Below are 21,069 nucleotides of genomic sequence, written 5' to 3' on the forward strand. Positions count from 1 at the left end.
CCAGGGCAGAGACCCCACTAACAGTGGCTCACATTCCACTATTTGTGTGACCTTCCCCCACTAACTGTAGCTCCCAGCTCTCACTGCTCTTCCTGACTGCAGTGCAGTTCCTCTACTGAAGAGTTAAGGTCCTGGACCACCCCAAGCCACATTTAGTGCCCCTTCCCCCTGTTCAGCGGCTCCCTGTTGGCTGAGAACATGGTATGTTGGGGGCTCCAGGTATGAATGTGCTGCATAGTGAGGGCTGAGGAGTAAGAATGTCAATGTGTAATCAGACTACAGACTCTATGCTGAAGTGTTTCAACTGTTGCTACAGTTTTTTTTATTTGCTAACACTTCTGTGTCCTTATTGTCTGCTAGTAAGTTATTTGCTGTTTTTCACACGATTTGTTTTCTTTTTATATTTACTTTGATTTAAGATATTTGTTTTTATCTAAGGATCACCTTTAAAATAAGCTATGATGGCATTTAGACTTAAAGTAGTTTCACTGTATGTGCTTTATTTGAACTTTAGGGCCCGATAACGAGTAGAGTGCAAATTAACGTTCCCGATTGAGTGTTATTTACGCTTGAAGTAAGATTTTTGCGCTCACTGGGTTGCGCTTGTATTGTGAGTAAAAAGTAAACTATTTTTGCTCTAACCCGACAAGTGCAAAAATCCAAAGTTAGAATATTGCCTGCACGTTCACATATTTCCCCGTAGAAGTCAATAGAGAAAAAAAGGTGGAAAAACCCCACTCTCGCACAATCACGATTGCATATTATAATTTGCGCTAATATGGCATGAAAATATGAATATTTCAATTTCCAATGTTATGCACATAACAGAATATGTTCTATTTATGTATTTCTATGTTGTAGCCATTTGCTTGCCTTTTTTTGTCTAACACCTGAGATCTCATATCTTTGAGCCTTTAGTGTGCAATATTTTATTGTAATATTGTTTATTAGATGGTGTTATTATAAGTGCAACTGTACTTTGTATTTTTTATATGTTTTGTACAACTTTTATGTTTTGCGAAACAGTTAACCATAGCTCTAAAATCGCGGTTATCATTCTATTGTAAATTATGATTGCGCTCACACGATTACATTTACTTTCAAATCATAATACGAGCGTTAAACACGATGGGTGCAAACCTTCATGATATACTCCTTATCGCTCGGGTGCAAACGTTTGTGCTCCACTCGTAATATAACCCTTAATTAGGAAGAGAGCGGCAGTTTTTAGAAACAGAGGATTTTCAATACTCAGAATATGTTCGAAATGAATATATAGAGGCAAAAAAGGTAAATGCTAAAACTATAAAATCAGTATTTATATAGATTTCAAGGTATTTTTTCTTAACTACTTTGATTTTGATTTTAGGGTATGATGCACATGTGTTAAGGACATTTGCTTGAAAGAATTTAGTGGTTCGTAAAGAGACCAAAGCTAGCTTCTTTGCAGCTCTGTGATGTCTGTAAGCCCTGTTGTGAAGGAGTGTTTAAGGACAGGCTCATAGATCAATCAAAGACAGTCAGAGAATACTCTGGGCTATTCCTGTTTATTTCAGTTTCAACAGACGCTGCAGGTTTAGTGCAATTTGTCTGTAGTTTAGAGCCTTTGGGTAGGAGGATTTGATCGGCTCAGCATGCATAACTGATGTCTGAGTGCCTGAAGTCCCCAAATCTCATAAAAATCAGGAATACTCCTTTCCACCCCCTCAACAATTAGATTAGATGATGTCAGCAATGATTCCAATGGACTCTTTATTCTTTTTATAGCAAGTACTGAATTCATTAGTTTGTTAAGTTATTTTGGTGAATAAAAGCAGCTAAAAAATGTTAATAGGGTATAAACATTTTCACTACAAAGAACCTCAATAAACACAAAGCTTAACACTGAATTAATAATGGAGATAATAAGAACCATTTTTTTCTGCAGTATTTTATAACAGTTGTGATTTATTTTCCATTATTTTAATCCCTGTAAACTCTTTAACGTGATTTTCTTGCTCAATTACAAAAACTTTTGCAAGTACATTGACAACATGAGAAAAGGTCAAGTGAGCAGGGCATGGTAAAATGAGGTGCTTTGTGAATGTCAGCTACATAATGAGAGATCTGGTAATAAAATATGTGTTCTAAAAAGATACTGCTTCACCATAAAGCAATAAACGTTGCTGTCATTTCACAAACCATATGGTAACCATGGCAACTAAAATTATTCCAACGGTTTTTACAATCTGTAATATGAGATATAATATTAGGATTTATTAACAATGTGTCATACTGATAAGGATAAATTGCATGTTTTACTCTAGGCTTGTAAGTCTTCTTTAACGTGAGATCCTCTATCAACTTAATAATATAATAAGATGTGATTACCAGAAAATTAGAGTCATTTATCATAAGAGATGTGACGTATCAAAATATATTCAGTGAGGAAGAAATTGACTTCAGATTTTATTAATGCAATTCCCATTGTAAGTACATTTAGAGCTAGTGGGTTGATTTAAAGGGGCATTAAAGGACCAGTAAATACAGTAGATTTGCATAATCAATAAATCCATGGTAACAAGACAATGCTAAAGCACTTAGTCTGAACTTCAAATTAGTAGTAGTTTTTTTTCTGACAAATTTCAAAGTTATGTCTATTTCCACTCCCCCTGTATCATGTGACAGCCATTAGCCAATCACAAATGCATATACGTATATATTCTGTGAATTCTAGCACATGCTCAGTAGGAGCTGGTGACTCAAAAAGTGTAAATATAAAAAGACTGTGCACGTGTTTTGTTAACTGAAGTAAATTGGAAAGTTATTTAAAATTGCACGCTCTATCTGAATCAAAGTTTAATTTTGACTTGAGTGTCCCTTTAAGGGCAGAAATAAGCTCAGGATTACAAAGATCTGTTTTAAAAACATTAACACCTGTGGAATCTATTAGCATATTTACAAGAACACACCCACTGTAAATACCCCCAGCAACTTCTTCTGTGACCAATCAGAAGCAAGATATAAATCAGCTTTCAGCCTGTTGCAATGGAGGATATGAAGTGTGAAACCTTTATCAGTATACAACTAGGCTCAGCCAATCTGCAAAATTAAATTCAAAGGCTCCGCCTCCACATCTGTATATGAAATATGCCCCGTTCTTCATTTATGGAATTTAAGTAACTCATATTCACTTTCTTTTGTTTAACCCCTTAATGACCACAGCACTTTTCCATTTTCTGTCCGTTTGGGACCAAGGATATTTTTACATTTTTGCGGTCTTTGTGTTTAGCTGTAATTTCCCTCTTACTCATTTACTGTACCCACACATATTATATACCGTTTTTTTCGCCATTAAATGGACTTTCTAAAGATACCATTATTTTCATCATATCTTATAATTTACTATAAAATTTTTTTATAAAATATGAGGAAAAAATGGAAAAAAACACACTTTTTCTAACTTTGACCCCCAAAATCTGTTACACATCTACAACCACCAAAAAACACCCATGCTAAATAGTTTCTAAATTTTGTCCAGAGTTTATAAATACCCAATGTTTACATGTTCTTTGCTTTTTTTGCAAGTTATAGGGCCATAAATATAAGTAGCACTTTGCTATTTCCAAACCACTTTTTTTCAAAATTAGCGCTAGTTACATTGGAACACTGATATCTTTCAGGAATCCCTGAATATCCCTTGACATGTATATATATATATATTTTAGAAGACATCCCAAAGTATTGATCTAGGCCCATTTTGGTATATTTCATGCCACCATTTCACCGCCAAATGCGATCAAATAAAAAAAAAAAGTAAAATTTTTCCAAATTTTAGGTTTCTCACTGAAATCATTAACAAACATTTTGTGCAATTATGGCACAAATGGTTGTAAATGCTTCTCTGGGATCCCCTTTGTTCAGAAATAGCAGACATATATCGCTTTGGCGTTGTTTTTAAGTAATTAGAAGTCCGCTAAATGCTGCTGCACACCACAAGTGTATTATGCTCAGCAGTGCAGGGGATAATTAGGGAACTTGTAGGGAGCTTGTAGGGTTAATTTTAGCTTTAGTGTAGTGTAGTAGACAACCCCAAGTATTGATCTAGGCCCATTTTGGTATATTTCAGGCCACCATTTCACCGCCAAATACGATTAAATTAAAAAAAATAGTCAACTTTTTCACAAACTTTAGGTTTCTCACTGAAATTATTTAGAAACAACTTGTGCAATTATGGTACAAATGGTTGTAAATGATTCTCTGGGATCCCCTTTGTTCAGAAATAGCAGACATATATGGCTTTGGTGTTGCTTTTTGGTAATTAAAAGGCCGCTAAATGCCACTGCGCACAAAACGTGAATTATGCACAGCAGTGAAGGGGTTAATTAGGTAGCTTGTAGGGAGCTTGCAGGGTTAATTTTAGCTTTAGTGTAGAGATCAGCTTCCCACCTGACACATCAGACCCCCTGATCCCTCCCATAGAGCTCTCTTCCCTCCCCCACCCCACAATTGTCCCCGCCATCTTAAGTACTGGCAGAAAGTCTGCCAGTACTAAAATAAAAGGTTTTTTTTTTAAGCATATTTACATATGCTGCTATGTAGGATCCCCCCTTAGCCCCCAACCTCTCTGATCCCCCCCAAAACAGCTCTCTACCCCCCCCCCCCCACTGTCTTATTGGGGGCCATCTTGGGTACTGGCAGGTGTCTGCCAGTACCCAGTTTGCATATAAAAATGTTTTTTTTTAATTTATTTTAGTTTTTTCTGTAGTGTAGCTCCCCCCCCCCAGATCAATCCCCCACCCCCTCCCAGATCCCTTCCATTACGTTTTTTTATTATTATTTTGTATTATTTTGTGTTTCTGTAGTGTAAGTTTCTGTAGTGTAAGCGGTTCCCACCCGCTCCCTCCCCGTGCACGCGCCCTCCCGCCGCCCCCTGTGCGCACGCGCGCGCCTGTGCGCGCCCCCGGCGATCCCGCCCCCGATCCCGCCCCCCTCTCTGACTAAGAAGCCATCGATGGCCGCCCACCCACCTCCCATTTACGCTCCCACCCACCAACGAATGCGGCCATCGATGTCCGGTGCAGAGAGGGCCACAGAGTGGCTCTCTCTGCACCGGAGGGGCAAAAATTGTTATTGCAGGATGCCTCGATATCGAGGCATCCTGCAATAACCGGAAAGCAGCTGGAAGTGATCAGGATCGCTTCCAGCTGCTTTCCAAACCGAGGACGTGCAGGGTACGTTCTCAGGCATTAACTGCCTTTTTTCTGAGGACGTACCCTGCACGTCCTCGGTCGTTAAGGGGTTAAAATAAGTTTTATTAAACACTTTGGCCTACATTACAAGTGGAGCGCAACTGAGATTATTATTTTGCACTCAGCCTTGTACAGACAATATCAAGTGATCATGATGAGGTATTAAAAGTTGTTGGTTAAAATGTTTATCCAAACCATTTTTAAAGGGACAGTCTACTTGAAAATTTAAATTTTTTTAAAAAGATAGCTAATCTCTACATTACCTATTCTCCAGTTTTTGCATAACCAGTACTATTATATTAATGCAATTTTACCTCTGTGATTACCTTGCATCTAAGCCTCTGCAGACTGACCCCTTATCTCAGTTCTTTTGACAGACTTGCATTTCAAGTGAACAAAGCAAATTTGATGATAAAAATAAATGAGAAAGTTGTTTAAAATTGCAGGTATTAGCTGTTATTGTTTGTTATTGTGCTTTAAAATTCATGAAAGGTGTGTAACGAATTCCATTACTTGAGGTGATTTTTTAATTTTTTATTTATATATCTATAAATTCACACTTAATGATTTCTGATTAGAACATATGTTATAGTGCAACTATAGTTAATTTAATACCTTAAAATTATGTTTACTAATCTATGACTAATCATTTATTTTAGCCTTCCAAAAAGACAAAGAAGAAAAACATGAACACCTTGATGTAAAAGTTACTACAAAAGGTAAAAATGTGTCAAGTATATTACTGTGTTAAATGTGTGTGTAAAAGGGGCTAACTAAAAAGGGGGTCATCTATGCACATACAGGTCCAACTTGAGACTTACTGAATATTAACTTCAACACTGGGTAAAAAATATTTTAGAGAAAGAACTACAATACTACACTTATATTGAAGTCAGTAATAATTTCCAGTAGTCTGAGAACTTTTAAAATGGCTGTCAAAAAGTATCACAACTTTCAGCTGATCATAAAGCTGTAATAGCATTATAGCAGCTTAAAGGGACACTGAACCCAAATTTTTTTCTTTCATGATTCAGATAGAGCATGCGATTTTAAGCAACTTTCTAATTTACTCCTATTATCAAATGTTCTTCATTCTCTTGGTATATTTATTTGAAAAGCAAGAATGTAAGTTTAGATGCCGGCCCATTTTTGGTGAACAACTTTGGTTGTTCTTGTTGATTGGTGGATAAATTCATCCACCAATAAATAAGTGCTGCCCAGTGTCCTGAACCAAAAATGGCTGGCTCCATAGCTTAGATGCCTTCTTTTTCAAATAAAGATAGCAAAATAAAAAATAAAAATTGATAATAGTCGTAAATTAGAAAGCTGCTTAAAATTGCACGCTCTATCTGAATCACGAAAGAAAACATTTGGGTTCAGTCTTCCTTTAAGGTTGGATTTGTTGCTTTAGATAGCATGCAGATTAGCATTCATCCAATTTTAATATAAAGCTGTTTTAATAAGTTACTGCTGTGTGTTTTGCAAGCAAACACTTTACTACCAATCAGAATCAAGTTACTGCATGTAATACAGATGTGTCCAATTTTTTGTATTTTTTTGCTTGCTTTCAAATTACAGCTAAAGCAATAAGATAAAAATTAAAGGCAAATGAAACCTAAACATTTTCTTTGTGATTCAGACAGAGCATACCATTTAAAAAAAGTTTCCAATTGACTTATTTGATCAAATTTGCTTTGTTTCCATGGTATTCTTTGTTGAAGAGATACCTAGGTAGGTGTCTAGAGCACTACATGGAAGGAAATAGTGCTGCCATATAGTGCTCTTGCAAATGGATAACATTCTTTCTAAACTGCTGCCATATAGTGCTAGAAAAAATGGGCCGGCACCTAAGCATAGGTCCCTGCTTTTCAACAAACAATACCAAATGAACAAAGAAGAATTGATAATAGAAGTAAATTAGAAAGTTGTTAAAAACCACATACTGTGTCTGAAACATGAAACGGAAATTTTGGGTTTCATATACCTTTAATGGGTCAATAAAACAGCTTATAGAGACAGTCTACACCAGAATTTTTGTTGTTTAACCCAGTGGTTCTTCCACGGCACCCCAAGTCAAACTATAGTTCTATATTACATACCTGACAGTTACAGTGCGCAGTTGGTGGTTTGGTGTGATTAGTTTGTCATATTTACGATATTTCTGCTTCTTCACACACCCGCCACTAGTTTGTGGTGCATCCACTTGATTTCAGTCCTAGTGTGCTTATTAAAGTTCAATAAAACTTGTACATTTTTAGGAGGATAAATACTAACTATTTACTCACAGAACAATCTAGTCATTATATTCACGTGATAACTAATATCTGGGTTCATTCGGATCTATTTTCTAAACGATACTATGCGGTTTCGTCAGTAGCACATCATTTATGAATGAACCGATCATAGCACCGGGGCAAAGTGTTGGATATTGTTATTTTTGTATTTCTATCATTAAACTTAATATATATTTTATTATAACGGTAGTATTATTATTATTTCTATATATTTTAAATTATTTTTGTATTTGTTATGGTTGCAACAGTTGTCTAATATTTGAATATTTTGTGGGGCCCCTGTAGGCCTGTCACGTCGCACCAGGGTGGCGCGGCGCACAGTTTGGGAACCACTGGCTTAACCGCTCAAAGACTGAGGACGTGCACGTCCTACAAAAAACGGTTGTTAAAGACCAAGGACATGCCTGGCACGTCTTCAGGGGTTTCAAGCGCTGGAAGCGCTTTCAGGGTATTGCAGTGATGCCTTGATATTGAGGCATCCTGCAATACCCTGTTTTTAGCCACTGATGCAGAGAGAGCCACTCTGTGGCGCTCTCTGCATCAGCCAACGATGGTGCTGATAGTTGGTGTGTGGGAGGGATAGGAGGGAGGCAGCTGGGCGGCCCATTGCTGTAGGGAGTTCCGGTTAGACCAGATGATGGGGATGGGAGCATGCACGAGTGGGCGGGAGTGGGTGGGACTGGGACCGCTACACTACGGCTAAGTGTAAGGGAAGAAGGGAGAGGGGGGTAATAAATGTTGGGAAAGGAATCTAGGAGGGGGAGGGTATTGAGGGGGGGCAGCTACATTAAATTAAAGTTTATTTAAAAAGAAAAGAAAAAAGAAAACCTCAATTTTTTTAGCAAACTGGGTACTTGCAGACAGCTGCTAGTACCCAAGATGGTGGCAAATAGGCAAATAGGTAACTATGGCTAATTTTGGGACAAAAAATGGTTTGGGAATAGAAAAGTGCTACTTGTACTTATTGCCCTATAACTTGCAAGTAAGAAATACCCAATGTTTACATGTTCAAAATGTAGAAACTATTTAGCATGGGTGTTTTTTGGTGGTTGTAGATGTGTAACAGATTTGGGGGGTCAAAGTTAGAAAAAGTGTGTTTTATTTCATTTTTTTCATCATATTTTATAATTTTTTTCTAGTAAATTATAAGATAGGATGAAAATAATGATATCTTTAGAAAATATAATTTATGCTTACCTGATAAATTCATTTCTCCTGTAGTGTAGTCAGTCCACGGGTCATCCATTACTTATGGGATTATAACTCCTCCCTAACAGGAAGTGCAAGAGGATCACCCAAGCAGAGCTGCTACATAGCTCCTCCCCTCTACGTCATATCCAGTCATTCGACCGAAACCATACGAGAAAGGAGAAACTATAGGGTGCAGTGGTGACTGGAGTTTAATTAAAATTTAGACCTGCCGTAAAAACAGGGCGGGCCGTGGACTGACTACACTACAGGAGAAATGAATTTATCAGGTAAGCATAAATTATATTTTCTCCTGTTAAGTGTAGTCAGTCCACGGGTCATCCATTACTTATGGGATACCAATACCAAAGCTAAAAGTACACGGATGACGGGAGGGACAGGCAGGATCTTTACACGGAAGGAACCACTGCCTGTAGAACCTTTCTCCCAAAAACAGCCTCCGAAGAAGCAAAAGTGTAAAATTTGTAAAATTTTGAAAAAGTGTGAAGTGAAGACCAAGTTGCAGCCTTGCAAATCTGTTCAACAGAGGCCTCATTCTTAAAGGCCCAAGTGGAAGCCACAGCTCTAGTAGAATGAGCTGTAATCCTTTCAGGAGGCTGCTGTCCAGCAGTCTCATAGGCTAAACGTATTATGCTACGAAGCCAAAAAGAGAGAGAGGTAGCCGAAGCTTTTTGACCTCTCCTCTGTCCAGAATAAACGACAAACAGGGAAGAAGTTTGACGAAAATCTTTAGTTGCCTGCAAATAAAATTTCAGGGCACGGACGACGTCCAGATTGTGCAAAAGTCGTTCCTTCTTTGAAGAAGGGTTAGGTCACAATGATGGAACAACAATCTCTTGATTGATATTCTTGTTAGTGACTACCTTAGGTAAGAACCCAGGTTTAGTACGCAGAACTACCTTGTCTGAATGAAAAATCAGATAAGGAGAATCACAATGTAAGGCCGATAACTCAGAGACTCTTCGAGCCGAGGAAATAGCCATTAAAAACAGAACTTTCCAAGATAACAGCTTGATATCGATGGAATGAAGGGGTTCAAACGGAACACCTTGCAGAACGTTAAGAACTAAGTTTAAGCTCCACGGCGGAGCAACAGTCTTAAACACAGGCTTAATCCTAGTCAAAGCCTGACAAAAAGCCTGAACGTCTGGAACTTCTGCCAGACGTTTGTGTAAAAGGATAGACAGAGCTGAAATCTGTCCCTTTAACGAACTAGCAGATAAACCCTTTTCTAAACCCTCTTGTAGAAAAGACAATATCCTAGGAATCCTAACCTTACTCCATGAGTAACTCTTGGATTCGCACCAATATAAGTATTTACACCATATTTTATGGTAAATTTTCCTGGTAACAGGTTTCCTAGCCTGTATTAAGGTATCAATCACTGACTCCGAGAATCCACGCTTTGATAGAATCAAGCGTTCAATCTCCATGCAGTCAGCCTCAGAGAAATTAGATTTGGATGTTTGAAAGGACCCTGAATCAGAAGGTCCTGTCTCAGAGGCAGAGACCATGGTGGACAGGACGACATGTCCATTAGATCTGCATACCAGGTCCTGCGTGGCCACGCAGGCGCTATTAGAATCACCGATGCTCTCTCCTGTTTGATCCTGGCAATCAATCGAGGAAGCATCGGGAAAGGTGGAAACACATAAGCCATGTTGAAGACCCAAGGTGCTGTCAGAGCATCTATCAGCACCGCTCCCGGGTCCCTGGACCTGGATCCGTAACAAGGAAGCTTGGCGTTCTGGCGAGACGCCATGAGATCCAGATCTGGTTTGCCCCAATGATGAAGCAGTTGGGCAAACACCTCCGGATGAAGTTCCCACTCCCCCGGATGAAAGGTCTGGCGACTTAGAAAATCCGCCTCCCAGTTCTCCACGCCTGGGATGTGGATCGCTGACAGGTGGCAAGAGTGAGACTTTGCCCAGCGAATTATCTTTGAGACTTCCATCATCGCTAGGGAACTCCTTGTTCCTCCTTGATGGTTGATGTAAGCCACAGTCGTGATGTTGTCCGACTGAAACCTGATGAACCTCAGAGTTGCTAACTGAGGCCAAGCCAGAAGAGCATTGAAAATTGCTCTTAATTCCAGAATGTTTATTGGAAGGAGTCTCTCCTCCTGAGTCCATGATCCCTGAGCCTTCAGGGAATTCCAGACTGCGCCCCAACCTAGAAGGCTGGCGTCTGTTGTTACAATCGTCCAATCTGGCCTGCGGAAGGGCATCCCCTTGGACAGATGTGGCCGAGAAAGCCACCATAGAAGAGAATCTCTGGTCTCTTGATCCAGATTTAGCAGACGGGACAAATCTGAGTAATCCCCATTCCACTGACTTAGCATGCACAATTGCAGCGGTCTGAGATGCAGGCGCGCAAATGGTACTATGTCCATTGCCGCTACCATTAAGCCGATTACCTCCATGCACTGAGCCGCTGACGGGTGTTGAATGGAATGAAGGACACGGCAAGCATTTAGAAGTTTTGATAACCTGTCCTCCGTCAGGTAAATTTTCATTTCTACAGAATCTATAAGAGTCCCTAGAAAGGGAACTCTTGTGAGTGGCAATAGAGAACTCTTTTCTACGTTCACCTTCCACCCATGCAACCTTAGAAATGCCAGAACTAACTCTGTATGAGACTTGGCAGTTTGGAAACTTGACGCTTGTATCAGAATGTCGTCTAGGTACGGAGCTACCGCTATGCCTCGCGGTCTTAGTACCGCCAGAAGAGAGCCCAGAACCTTTGTAAAGATTCTTGGAGCCGTAGCTAACCCGAAGGGAAGAGCTACAAACTGGTAATGCCTGTTTAGGAAGGCAAATCTTAGATACCGGTAATGATCCTTGTGAATCGGTATGTCAAGGTAGGCATCCTTTAAATCCACTGTGGTCATGTACTGACCCTCTTGGATCATGGGTAAGATGGTTCGAAAAGTTTCCATTTTGAACGATGGAACTCTTAGGAATTTGTTTAGGATCTTTAAGTCCAAGATTGGTCTGAAGGTTCCCTCTTTTTTGGGAACCACAAACAGATTTGAATAGAATCCTTGCCCGTGTTCCGACCGCGGAACTGGGTGGATCACTCCCATTAGTAAGAGGTCTTGTACACAGCGTAGAAACGCCTCTTTCTTTATCTGGTTTGCTGATAACCTTGAAAGATGAAATCTCCCTTGTGGAGGAGAAGCTTTGAAGTCCAGAAGATATCCCTGAGATATGATTTCCAACGCCCAGGGATCCTGGACATCTCTTGCCCAAGCCTGGGCAAAGAGAGAAAGTCTGCCCCCCACTATATCCATTTCCGGATTGGGGGTCCTCACTTCATGCTGTCTTAGGGGCAGCAGCAGGTTTTCTGGCCTGCTTGCCCTTGTTCCAGGACTGGTTAGGTTTCCAGCCCTGTCTGTAGCGAGCAACAGTTCCTTCCTGTCTTGGAGCGGAGGAAGTTGATGCTGCTCCTGCCTTGAAATTACGAAAGGCACGAAAAATAGACTGTTTAGCCTTTGGTTTGGCCCTGTCTTGAGGCAGGGCATGGCCCTTACCTCCAGTAATGTCAGCGATAATTTCTTTCAAGCCGGGCCCGAATAATGTCTGCCCTTTGAAAGGAATATTAAGCAATTTAGATTTAGAAGTCACATCAGCTGACCAGGATTTAAGCCTAGAGGGGAGGAGCTATGTAGCAGCTCTGCTTGGGTGATCCTCTTGCACTTCCTGTTAGGGAGGAGTTATAATCCCATAAGTAATGGATGACCCGTGGACTGACTACACTTAACAGGAGAAAGTCCATTTAATGGCGAGAAAAACGGTATATAATATGTGTGAGTACAGTAAATGAGCAAGAGGAAAATTACAGCTAAACACAAACACAGCAGAAATGTAAAAATAACCCTGGTCCTTAACGATAAGAAAATTGAAAAATGGTCTGATCACTAAGGGGTTAAAAAGATAGATAATACCTTCATTACCTATTCCCCAGTTTTGCATAACCAACAGTTATATTAATATACTTTTTAGCTTTTTTAGCTTTTATCATATGATCCTATCTAGGTTAACTTTCAACAAAGAATGTATGATAAAAGTAAATTGGAAAGTTCTTTAAAATTACATGCCCTATCTGAATCATGAAAGTTTATTGTTGACTAGACTGTCCCGTTAATGTACCTACATTTTAAGGTATGTGTGTGTATGTGTTTGCATGTGTACAGTATGTGTGTGTGCAAACTGTGTGTGTATGTGTACTGCATGTGTGCATACTGTGTATATGATTACGGTATGTGTGTATACTGTGTGTCTGTGTACTGTGTATGTGTGTGTGTATATGTCTACTGTATGTGTATATACTGTGTTGTACGGTGTGTGTGTGTATGTCTACTGTATGTGTTTGTACTGTGTCTGTACTGTGTGTGTGTATGTGTACTGTATGTTTGTGCGTACTGTGTGTGTACATTGATTGTGTGCATACTCTGTGTGTATATGTGTACTGTATGTATGTACTGTGTGTATGTGTGAATTTTGTGTGTTTATACTGTATTTGTGCAGACTGTGTGTGTGTATGCGTACTGTATGTGTGTGTACTGTGTGTATGTGTTGTTGCATTTACTATGTGTGTACATTGTTTGTATGTCTACTGTATATGTGTGTGTACTTTGTGTGTGTATGTGTACTGTATGTATGTGTGTACTGTGTGTGTTTACTGTATGTGTGTGAATACTGTGTGTATGTACACTGTGTGTATAGTATATGTGTACTGTATGTGTGCATATTATGTGTACCGTGTGTATGTTTGTGTACAGTGTGTTTGTACATCTAGTATATACATGGATACTGTGTGTGTGTGTATCATGTGAGTATGTCCACTGCCTGTGTACTCATTGGGGCCAATTTATCAAGCTCCGTATGGAGCTTGATGCCCCTGTTTCCGCACGAGCCTTCAGGCTCGCCGGAAACAGAAGTTATGAAGCAGCGGCAGCGGACAGAAATCAACCCGATCGAATACCATAGAGTTGATTGACACCCCCTGCTAGCTGCAGGGGGCGGCATTCCACCAGCAGTTCACAAGAACTGATGGTGCAATGATAAATGCCGACAGCCTATGAAAATTAAGATTTTGAATTTATAGAGGAATGAAATAAGACTGTAAATAAAAAGTGAAGGTGCACTTAAATTAAATCAAACGTTGTTTTAAATTTAAAGAGATATTGTACACTAGAATTTTCTTTGCATACAGTGGGGCAAAAAAGTATTTAGTCAGTCACCAATTGTGCAGTTATCCCACTTAAGAAGATGAGAGAGGCCTGTAATTTTCATCATAGGTATACCTCACCTATGAGAGACAAAATGTGGAAACAAATCTAGACAATCACATTGTCTGATTTGGAAAGAATTTATTTGCAAATGATGCTGGAAAATAAGTATTTGGTCAATATCAAAAGTTCATCTCAATACTTTGTTATATATCTTTTGTTGGCAATGACAGAGGTCAAACGTTTTCTGTAAGTCTTCACAAGGTTGTCACACACTGTTGCTGGTATGTTGGGCCATTCCTGCATGCAGATCTCCTCTAGAGCAGTGATGTTTTGGGGCTGTCGCTGGGCAACACGGACTTTCAACTCCCTCCAAAGGTTTTCCATGGGGTTGAGATCTGGAGACTGGCTAGGCCACTCCAGGACCTTGAAATTCTTCTTACGAAGCCACTCCTTTGTTGCCCGGGTGGTGTGTTTGGGATCATTGTCATGCTGAAAGACCCAGCCACATTTCAACTTCAATGCCCTTGCTGATGGAAGGAGGTTTGCACTCAAAATCTCACGATACATGGCCCCATTCATTCTTTCATGTACACAGATCAGTCGTCCTGTTCCCTTTGCAGAGAAACAGCCCCAAAGCATGATGTTGCCACCTCCATGCTGCACAGTAGGTATGGTGTTCTTTGGTTGCAACTCAGCATTCTCTCTTCTCCAAACACGAGTTGTGTTTCTACCAAACAGTTCTACTTTGGTTTCATCTGACCATATGACATTCTCCCAATCTGCTTCTGGATCATCCAAATGCTCTCTAGCATACTTCAGACGGGCCCGGACATGTACTGGCTTAAGCAGGGGGACACGTCTGGCACTGCAGAATCTGAGTCCCTGGCGGTCTAGTGTGTTACTGATGGTAGCCTTACGTTACGTTGGTCCCAGCTCTATGCAGGTCATTCACTAGGTCCCCCTGTGTGGTTCTGGGATGTTTGCTCACCATTCTTGTGATTATTTTGACCCCACGGGGTGAGATCTTCCGTGGAGCCCCAGATCGAGGGAGATTATCAGTGGTCTTGTATGTCTTCCATTTTCTAAGTATTGCTCCCACAGTTGATTTTTTCCCACCAAGCTGCTTGCCTATTACAGATTCAGTCTTCCCAGCCTGGTGCAGGTCTACAATTTTGTTTCTGGTGTCCTTCGACAGCTCTTTGGTCTTCACCATAGTGGAGTTTGGAGTGTGACTGTTTGAGGTTGTGGACAGGTGTCTTTTATACTGATAACAAGTTCAAAAAGGTGACATTAATACAGGTAATGAGTGGAGGACAGAGGAGCCTCTTAAAGAAGAAGATACAGGTCTGTGAGAGCTAGGAATCTTGCTTGTTTGTAGGTGACCAAATACTTATTTTCCACCATAATTTGCAAATAAATTCTTTCCAAATCAGACAATGTGATTGTCTGGATTTGTTTCCACATTTTGTCTCTCATAGTTGAGGTATACCTATGATGAAAATTACAGGCCTCTCTCATCTTCTTAAGTGGGAGAACTTGCACAATTGGTGGCTGACTAAATACTTTTTTGCCCCACTGTACATGTTTTTAGATGATCCATTCATGAAGCCCATACAGTTTTTTTTTTGTAACAATGTATAGTTTTGCTTATTTTTTTATATAATATTGCGCTGATGCTGTCTGCATTTATCGATGTGCAACGGACATGATACGCTAAATGCTGTCAGCATTTATTGATGTGCTGCGGGCATGAAACGCTTCATTGTATCATATCCGCTCGCACTATAACAAATCTACCTCTATGTGTGCATGTGCTGTCTGTATGTGTGTACTGTAGGTTTGTGTATGTGTGTGTGCGTACTTTATGTGTGTATACTGTGTGTTTATGTGTACTGTGTGTATGTACATACAGTATGTGTGTGTTTACCTGCATGAATGTGCGTGTAATACATTTTTTTTTGTTTTTTTCTCCTTTTTTATGGAATAGGCTTTAGTTATATATAACTAGATATGCCAGTGTATTGTGAAATCCCACAGAACACTTGCACATTCTGCAGCATTATAATATAAGCTTTTGACCTGTATTTAATAAGCAGTATCCTATTAAACTAGTTTTTTCTCTTTTTCTTGCTGTATTCCTTCAAATATTATTGCTATTTTGACATTCTTTTTTTTAATGCACACAGTTCATCTCCCTGTATTTTATCTACATTTCCTTTGTAAGAGTGTCAGCTCTTTATATTTGGTATCCTTTTATATGATAGCGCATATAAAAAAAAAAAAAAAATCATTGGGACAATGTGTGCCAATCAAAATAGCACCTAATATTAGGGTTAGGATAAAGCTTATGGTTAATTTAGGGTCAGTATGAGGGTTAGCGTCAGTGTAGGTTTTGTGCTTAGGGTTATGCTAAGGTTAAAGTAGTATAAGAGTTAGGGTAAAATAGGTGTAAGGGATGGGATAAGGTTTAGAGTTAAAGGGACAGTATACACCAATTTTCATTTAACTGCATGTAATAGACACTACTATAAAGAATGCTATGCACCAGGGGCGTATAATGGCCTAGGCCAACAAGGCCGGTGCCTATGGCAGCATTTTTGCAGTGGAAGCGTTCTTGGTGAGAAACTTGCCTGGGGATATGCTTACAAGGTGAGGCTGGAGGAGAAGACCTTGTGCCAATATGATGCCTCCCCTTGTCAGCTGTGGTGGGTCTGCAAGCGCAGTGCTTATTGCAGGTCTTAGTAACTAACAGACTGGATGCATCTGTGCACTGCTTAGATTAGCTTGTGATGTCTAATCATAAACTCTAATAGCTACATATTTCTGCATTCATGAACCCACGGAGTAAATAGTAAACGGACACTTAAAACGTTTCATTACTTGAATGATGGTAATTTCTGTATGTTGTTGCATGTGAAGGGCAGTGATTGTTTCATAGTGTATTCTTCTTTCCCTCCCTCCCTTCCTCTTCTCTCTTTTCTTTCCCTTACTATCTCCCTTTCTCCCTCAACTCTCTTCCTCCCTCCCTCCCCCCCTCCCTCCCTTCTTTCTTTCAACTCCTTTCCTAGCTCCCTTCTTTCACTCCTTTCTTTTTCTCCTTTTCCTCCCCCTTTCTCCTCTTCCTCCCCACTTCTCTCTTCTCTCTCCCTCCCTTCCTTCTTTCCTTTCCCTCCCTTTTCTCCTCTCCCCTTCTTTTCTCTCCCTTCTCTCTGGGAGAAAATGGTATGAGATGCATGCAATTCAACGCACCTGTATGCAAGCGTTTTGCAAGCCCATTTTCTTTTAAATTGTTCTAAAAAACAACAACATTTTACACATTGTCCTAAAAAAATATTAAGGGGAAAAAAGGCCTAAAACCCTTGGGGGGGGGGGGGCAGCATAATTTTGAGTGCCTAGGGCTGCACAAAACCTAAATACGTCACTGATATGCACAGATGTTGATCTAAAAATCCAGTATAAAACCTTTAAAAAACTTACTTAGAAGCTCCCAGTTTAGTACTTTTGATTAGGTTGACTGGGACACCCAGTGAAAGGACTCTCCCCCTCCCCATTTCCTCTGCATATGAAAAGACCCTTTACGCAAACAGGAGCAAGCTCTTGTAGATATACATCAGTATACTCATAACATTTTGGGGCTTGGTTATGAGTCTGAAAATCAGCACAATGTTATTTAAAAATAAGCAAATCTATACATTAAAAAAAAAAAAAACTGTCTGGGCTATATACGTAAATAGTTCATCTACAAAACATTTATGCAAAGAAAAATCTAGTGTATAATGTCCCTTTAATCTTTCTTTCTGCCAGAGCTGCAAACACATTTTAACGCACTCTCTGACAGCAAATGTGTTAGCAAGAGTTTGCAGGAGTTATCAAGAGATTGTAGGGGAGATCTATAATCAGGGTTAATGGTCAACCCTTTTTAGCCAGAATGCATTACAATGTACTGTAAAAACAAGGAGTCTTTGTTTTCATCTGTACCAACAATATAATGCATTTTCAACTACTATGTTCTGCTAAGCACAATTTCAGCATCAGAATACTAATAGTACAGTTGTCTGTTCTATCGACAGCATTTTTATTAAACCCCTTAAGACAGAAGAGTTTAAGTGCTTAAATGACAGAGGAAATTTTGGCATTTTTTGCTCAGTTTTACCACAATTATCCTCTCTTTTGTTAACTGCATCCATATAATTTTTAACTGACAAACAGGGCTTTTTTGTGATACCCAATATGGGGGTTCATAAAATAACAAAAAAACAGAAATGGGGAAAATGAAAAAAATAAATCTTTCTTTTGCAGTTTTCTTTAAAACAATTTCTACAAAACTAGCATAGTTTAAGAAAAATACCTCAAAATAGCTTCATTATGTTTCCTGATTTTAGCAATACCCCATATGTCTAGGTTTTCATGTAATTTATAGCAAATATAGGTCAAATACTACAAGGATGGAGTTATTGGTTTAGCACAACATTTTACTATGCTTGGACTGTAAGCTAAATAACAGCCACCCAATCCAATACTTCTACACCAAAGTAAAGGTCTTGTAAAATTCACAATAGAGTAGTGAAAAACAAAAGAAATGTGAATAAAGCACTTGAAATAGGATATATGTCCCAGGGGAATCTTGAAGATGCCCTTACCTGCAACTATTCACTGCATTCTAGGGCTCTCTCCTGTATCTCTTTTGGTGTGTGAGTAGAGTCCTTGTTCGCCTGCACCTATTCATTGCATTCTAGTGCTCTCTCCTGTATCTCTCTTTTGGTATGTGAATAGAGTCGCTGTTCACCTGCAACTATTCACTGCATTCTAGTGCTCTCTCCTCTCCTGTATCTCCCTTTTGGTATGTGAATAGAGTCCCTGTTCACCTGCAACTATTCACTGTATTCTAGTGCTCTCTCCTCTCCTGTATCTCTCTTTTGGTATGTGTATATGTATATTAAGCAAATTATTTTAGGATGTTAATTTAGTCCAACCTCCAATTATTGTAATGTTATCCCAATGTCTTATTTCTAATGTTTTGTTAATTGCCATGTGATGTTCAATCCTTATCAATACTTGCTAATATTCTTAAATTTATAGCTGTTGTATGGCATAGCTCCCACCTCCCAAAAATGTCACTGTCTTGTTTATCTTAACTTATTTCACCCTGTCCTGGCCAGAATCAAAGTTTTCAATTGGCCATTTAAATTGTCTTTAGTGGACCTAGCTGACTGCCCTGCCTATATATTTAAAGGACCAGTCAACACAGTAGATTTGCATAATCAACAAATGCAAGATAACAAGACAATGCAATAGCACTTAGTCTGAACTTCAAATGAGTAGTAGATTTTTTTTCTGACAATTTTAAAACTTATGTCTTTTTCCACTCCCCCTGTACCATGTGGCAGCCATCAGCCAATCACAAATGCATACACGTACCACGTGACAGCCATCAGCCATTCACAGATGCATACACACTTATTCTTGCACATGCTCAGTAGGAGCTGGTGACTCAAAAAGTTTAAATATAAAAAGACTGTGCACATTTAGTTAATGGAAGTTAATTGGAAAGTTGTTTAAAATAGCATGCTCTATCTGAATAATGAAAGTTTAATTTTGATTGAGTATCCCTAACACTAGCTTGGGCTGTGCATTGCACTGGGGGTGCATTGCCTGGGCAGTATGCATTATTACAATAGCATTTGTTCACCTTTTTGAAGTGAACATTTTATAAGTGAGGCATTAAGATAAGAATTATACAAGAATTCAACAAGGGTGTGACAAGGGGCAAGACACAAGGCAAGTACCCTTGTAATTTTGCGCTTTAAGTATCTAATTGTTTCCTTATGCAAGTGCTGTTGTAATACTGTGTTTTATGTGTTTAATTGGTTTCCACTTTTGTAAAAATGCTCAATATATTCATATTCCTTTTTGCTACCTCTTGCCTCTATAACAAACTACTTTACTCAATTACTCATTCCCCCTGACCACCTGCTCTGTTCATTAGCCCATCTCTCTTAAACTCACCTTACTTTTGTACTCATGGACTTCACACATTCCTAATGACTCTCTCTCCCCCCTGCACCACATCCCAAAAACAGTCTCATTACTGCAAATCTGCATCTAACCTCATGTCACTAGCCCTCTTGCTCATACTAGCTGCTGGTGACATCTCCCCTAATCCTGGTCCCCAACAACTTCCTAGCCATGCACATCCATGTGAAACTTTCCACAAACTCGGCAAACAAAACTCTGCTAACCTTGCTAACATTCATCTTGTATCTAAAGCCACTACCCCCTTCACTTGTGAGCTCTGGAACTATTGCTCTGTTTGCAACAAGCTCACTTCTATCCATGACCTTTTTATCTCCCACTCCCTCAACCTTCTGTCTTTCACAGAAACTTGGCTCTCTCCTTTAGAGACAGCATTCACTGCTGCATTGTCACATGGGGGTTTCCACTCCAGCCCCACACCTAGCTCTGGTAACAGACAAGGAGGTGGTGTAAGTACTTTACTTTCCTCTTATTGCACCTTTCAACAAATAGAACCCATCTCTTCCCTCACATTTTCCTCATTTGAAACCCACATGATTAGCTTATACTCTCCCCTCTCTATATGTGTTGCAGTCATATACCGGCCCCCCCCCCCCCGGCTCCTCAACTCAATTTCTAGATCACTTTGCTGCCTGGCTACCTTATTTCTTTTCATCAGACACCCCTGCCCTGATTCTTGGTGACTTCAACATCCCTCTTGACAATCCCACTGCCTTCTCTGCAACAACTTCTGCAACTCACTTCCTCTTTCAGTCTGTCACAATGGACTGACCCACTCACAAAGATGCACACTCCCTTGACCTGATCTTAAGCTATCGATGCACTCTCTCAAACTTCATACTTCACAAACTACCTTTTCCTCTTTCTGACCATCATCTCCTCACTTGCAACATCTCATCCCTCCCTACAACTCTCCCTCCTTCTGCCCCTCACACCAAACTTGACAGAAGCACTAAGTCATTGGATCTGCAACAGCTCGCTAGTTCTCTCGAACCTCTTCTCTCATCCATCAACTCATTTTTCTGCCCTAACCAATCTATCTGCCACTATAATTCCACACTTACAT

General features: G+C 39.7%; 1 protein-coding gene across 50 annotated transcripts in view; it reads left to right on the forward strand.

The window, feature by feature from the left end:
- TRDN (triadin) overlaps positions 1–21,069 on the forward strand; it is a 950,114-nt gene that overhangs the window by 161,485 nt on the left and 767,560 nt on the right. For all 50 annotated transcript variants that reach the window (XM_053710723.1, XM_053710722.1, XM_053710726.1 and 47 more), the window contains exon 6: positions 5,891–5,950. In XM_053710723.1, coding sequence (XP_053566698.1) covers positions 5,891–5,950 — 60 coding nt within the window. The remainder of the gene's footprint in view (positions 1–5,890; positions 5,951–21,069) is intronic.

Source organism: Bombina bombina, chromosome 4, assembly GCF_027579735.1.
Source record: "Bombina bombina isolate aBomBom1 chromosome 4, aBomBom1.pri, whole genome shotgun sequence".
Lineage (NCBI taxonomy): Eukaryota > Metazoa > Chordata > Amphibia > Anura > Bombinatoridae > Bombina > Bombina bombina.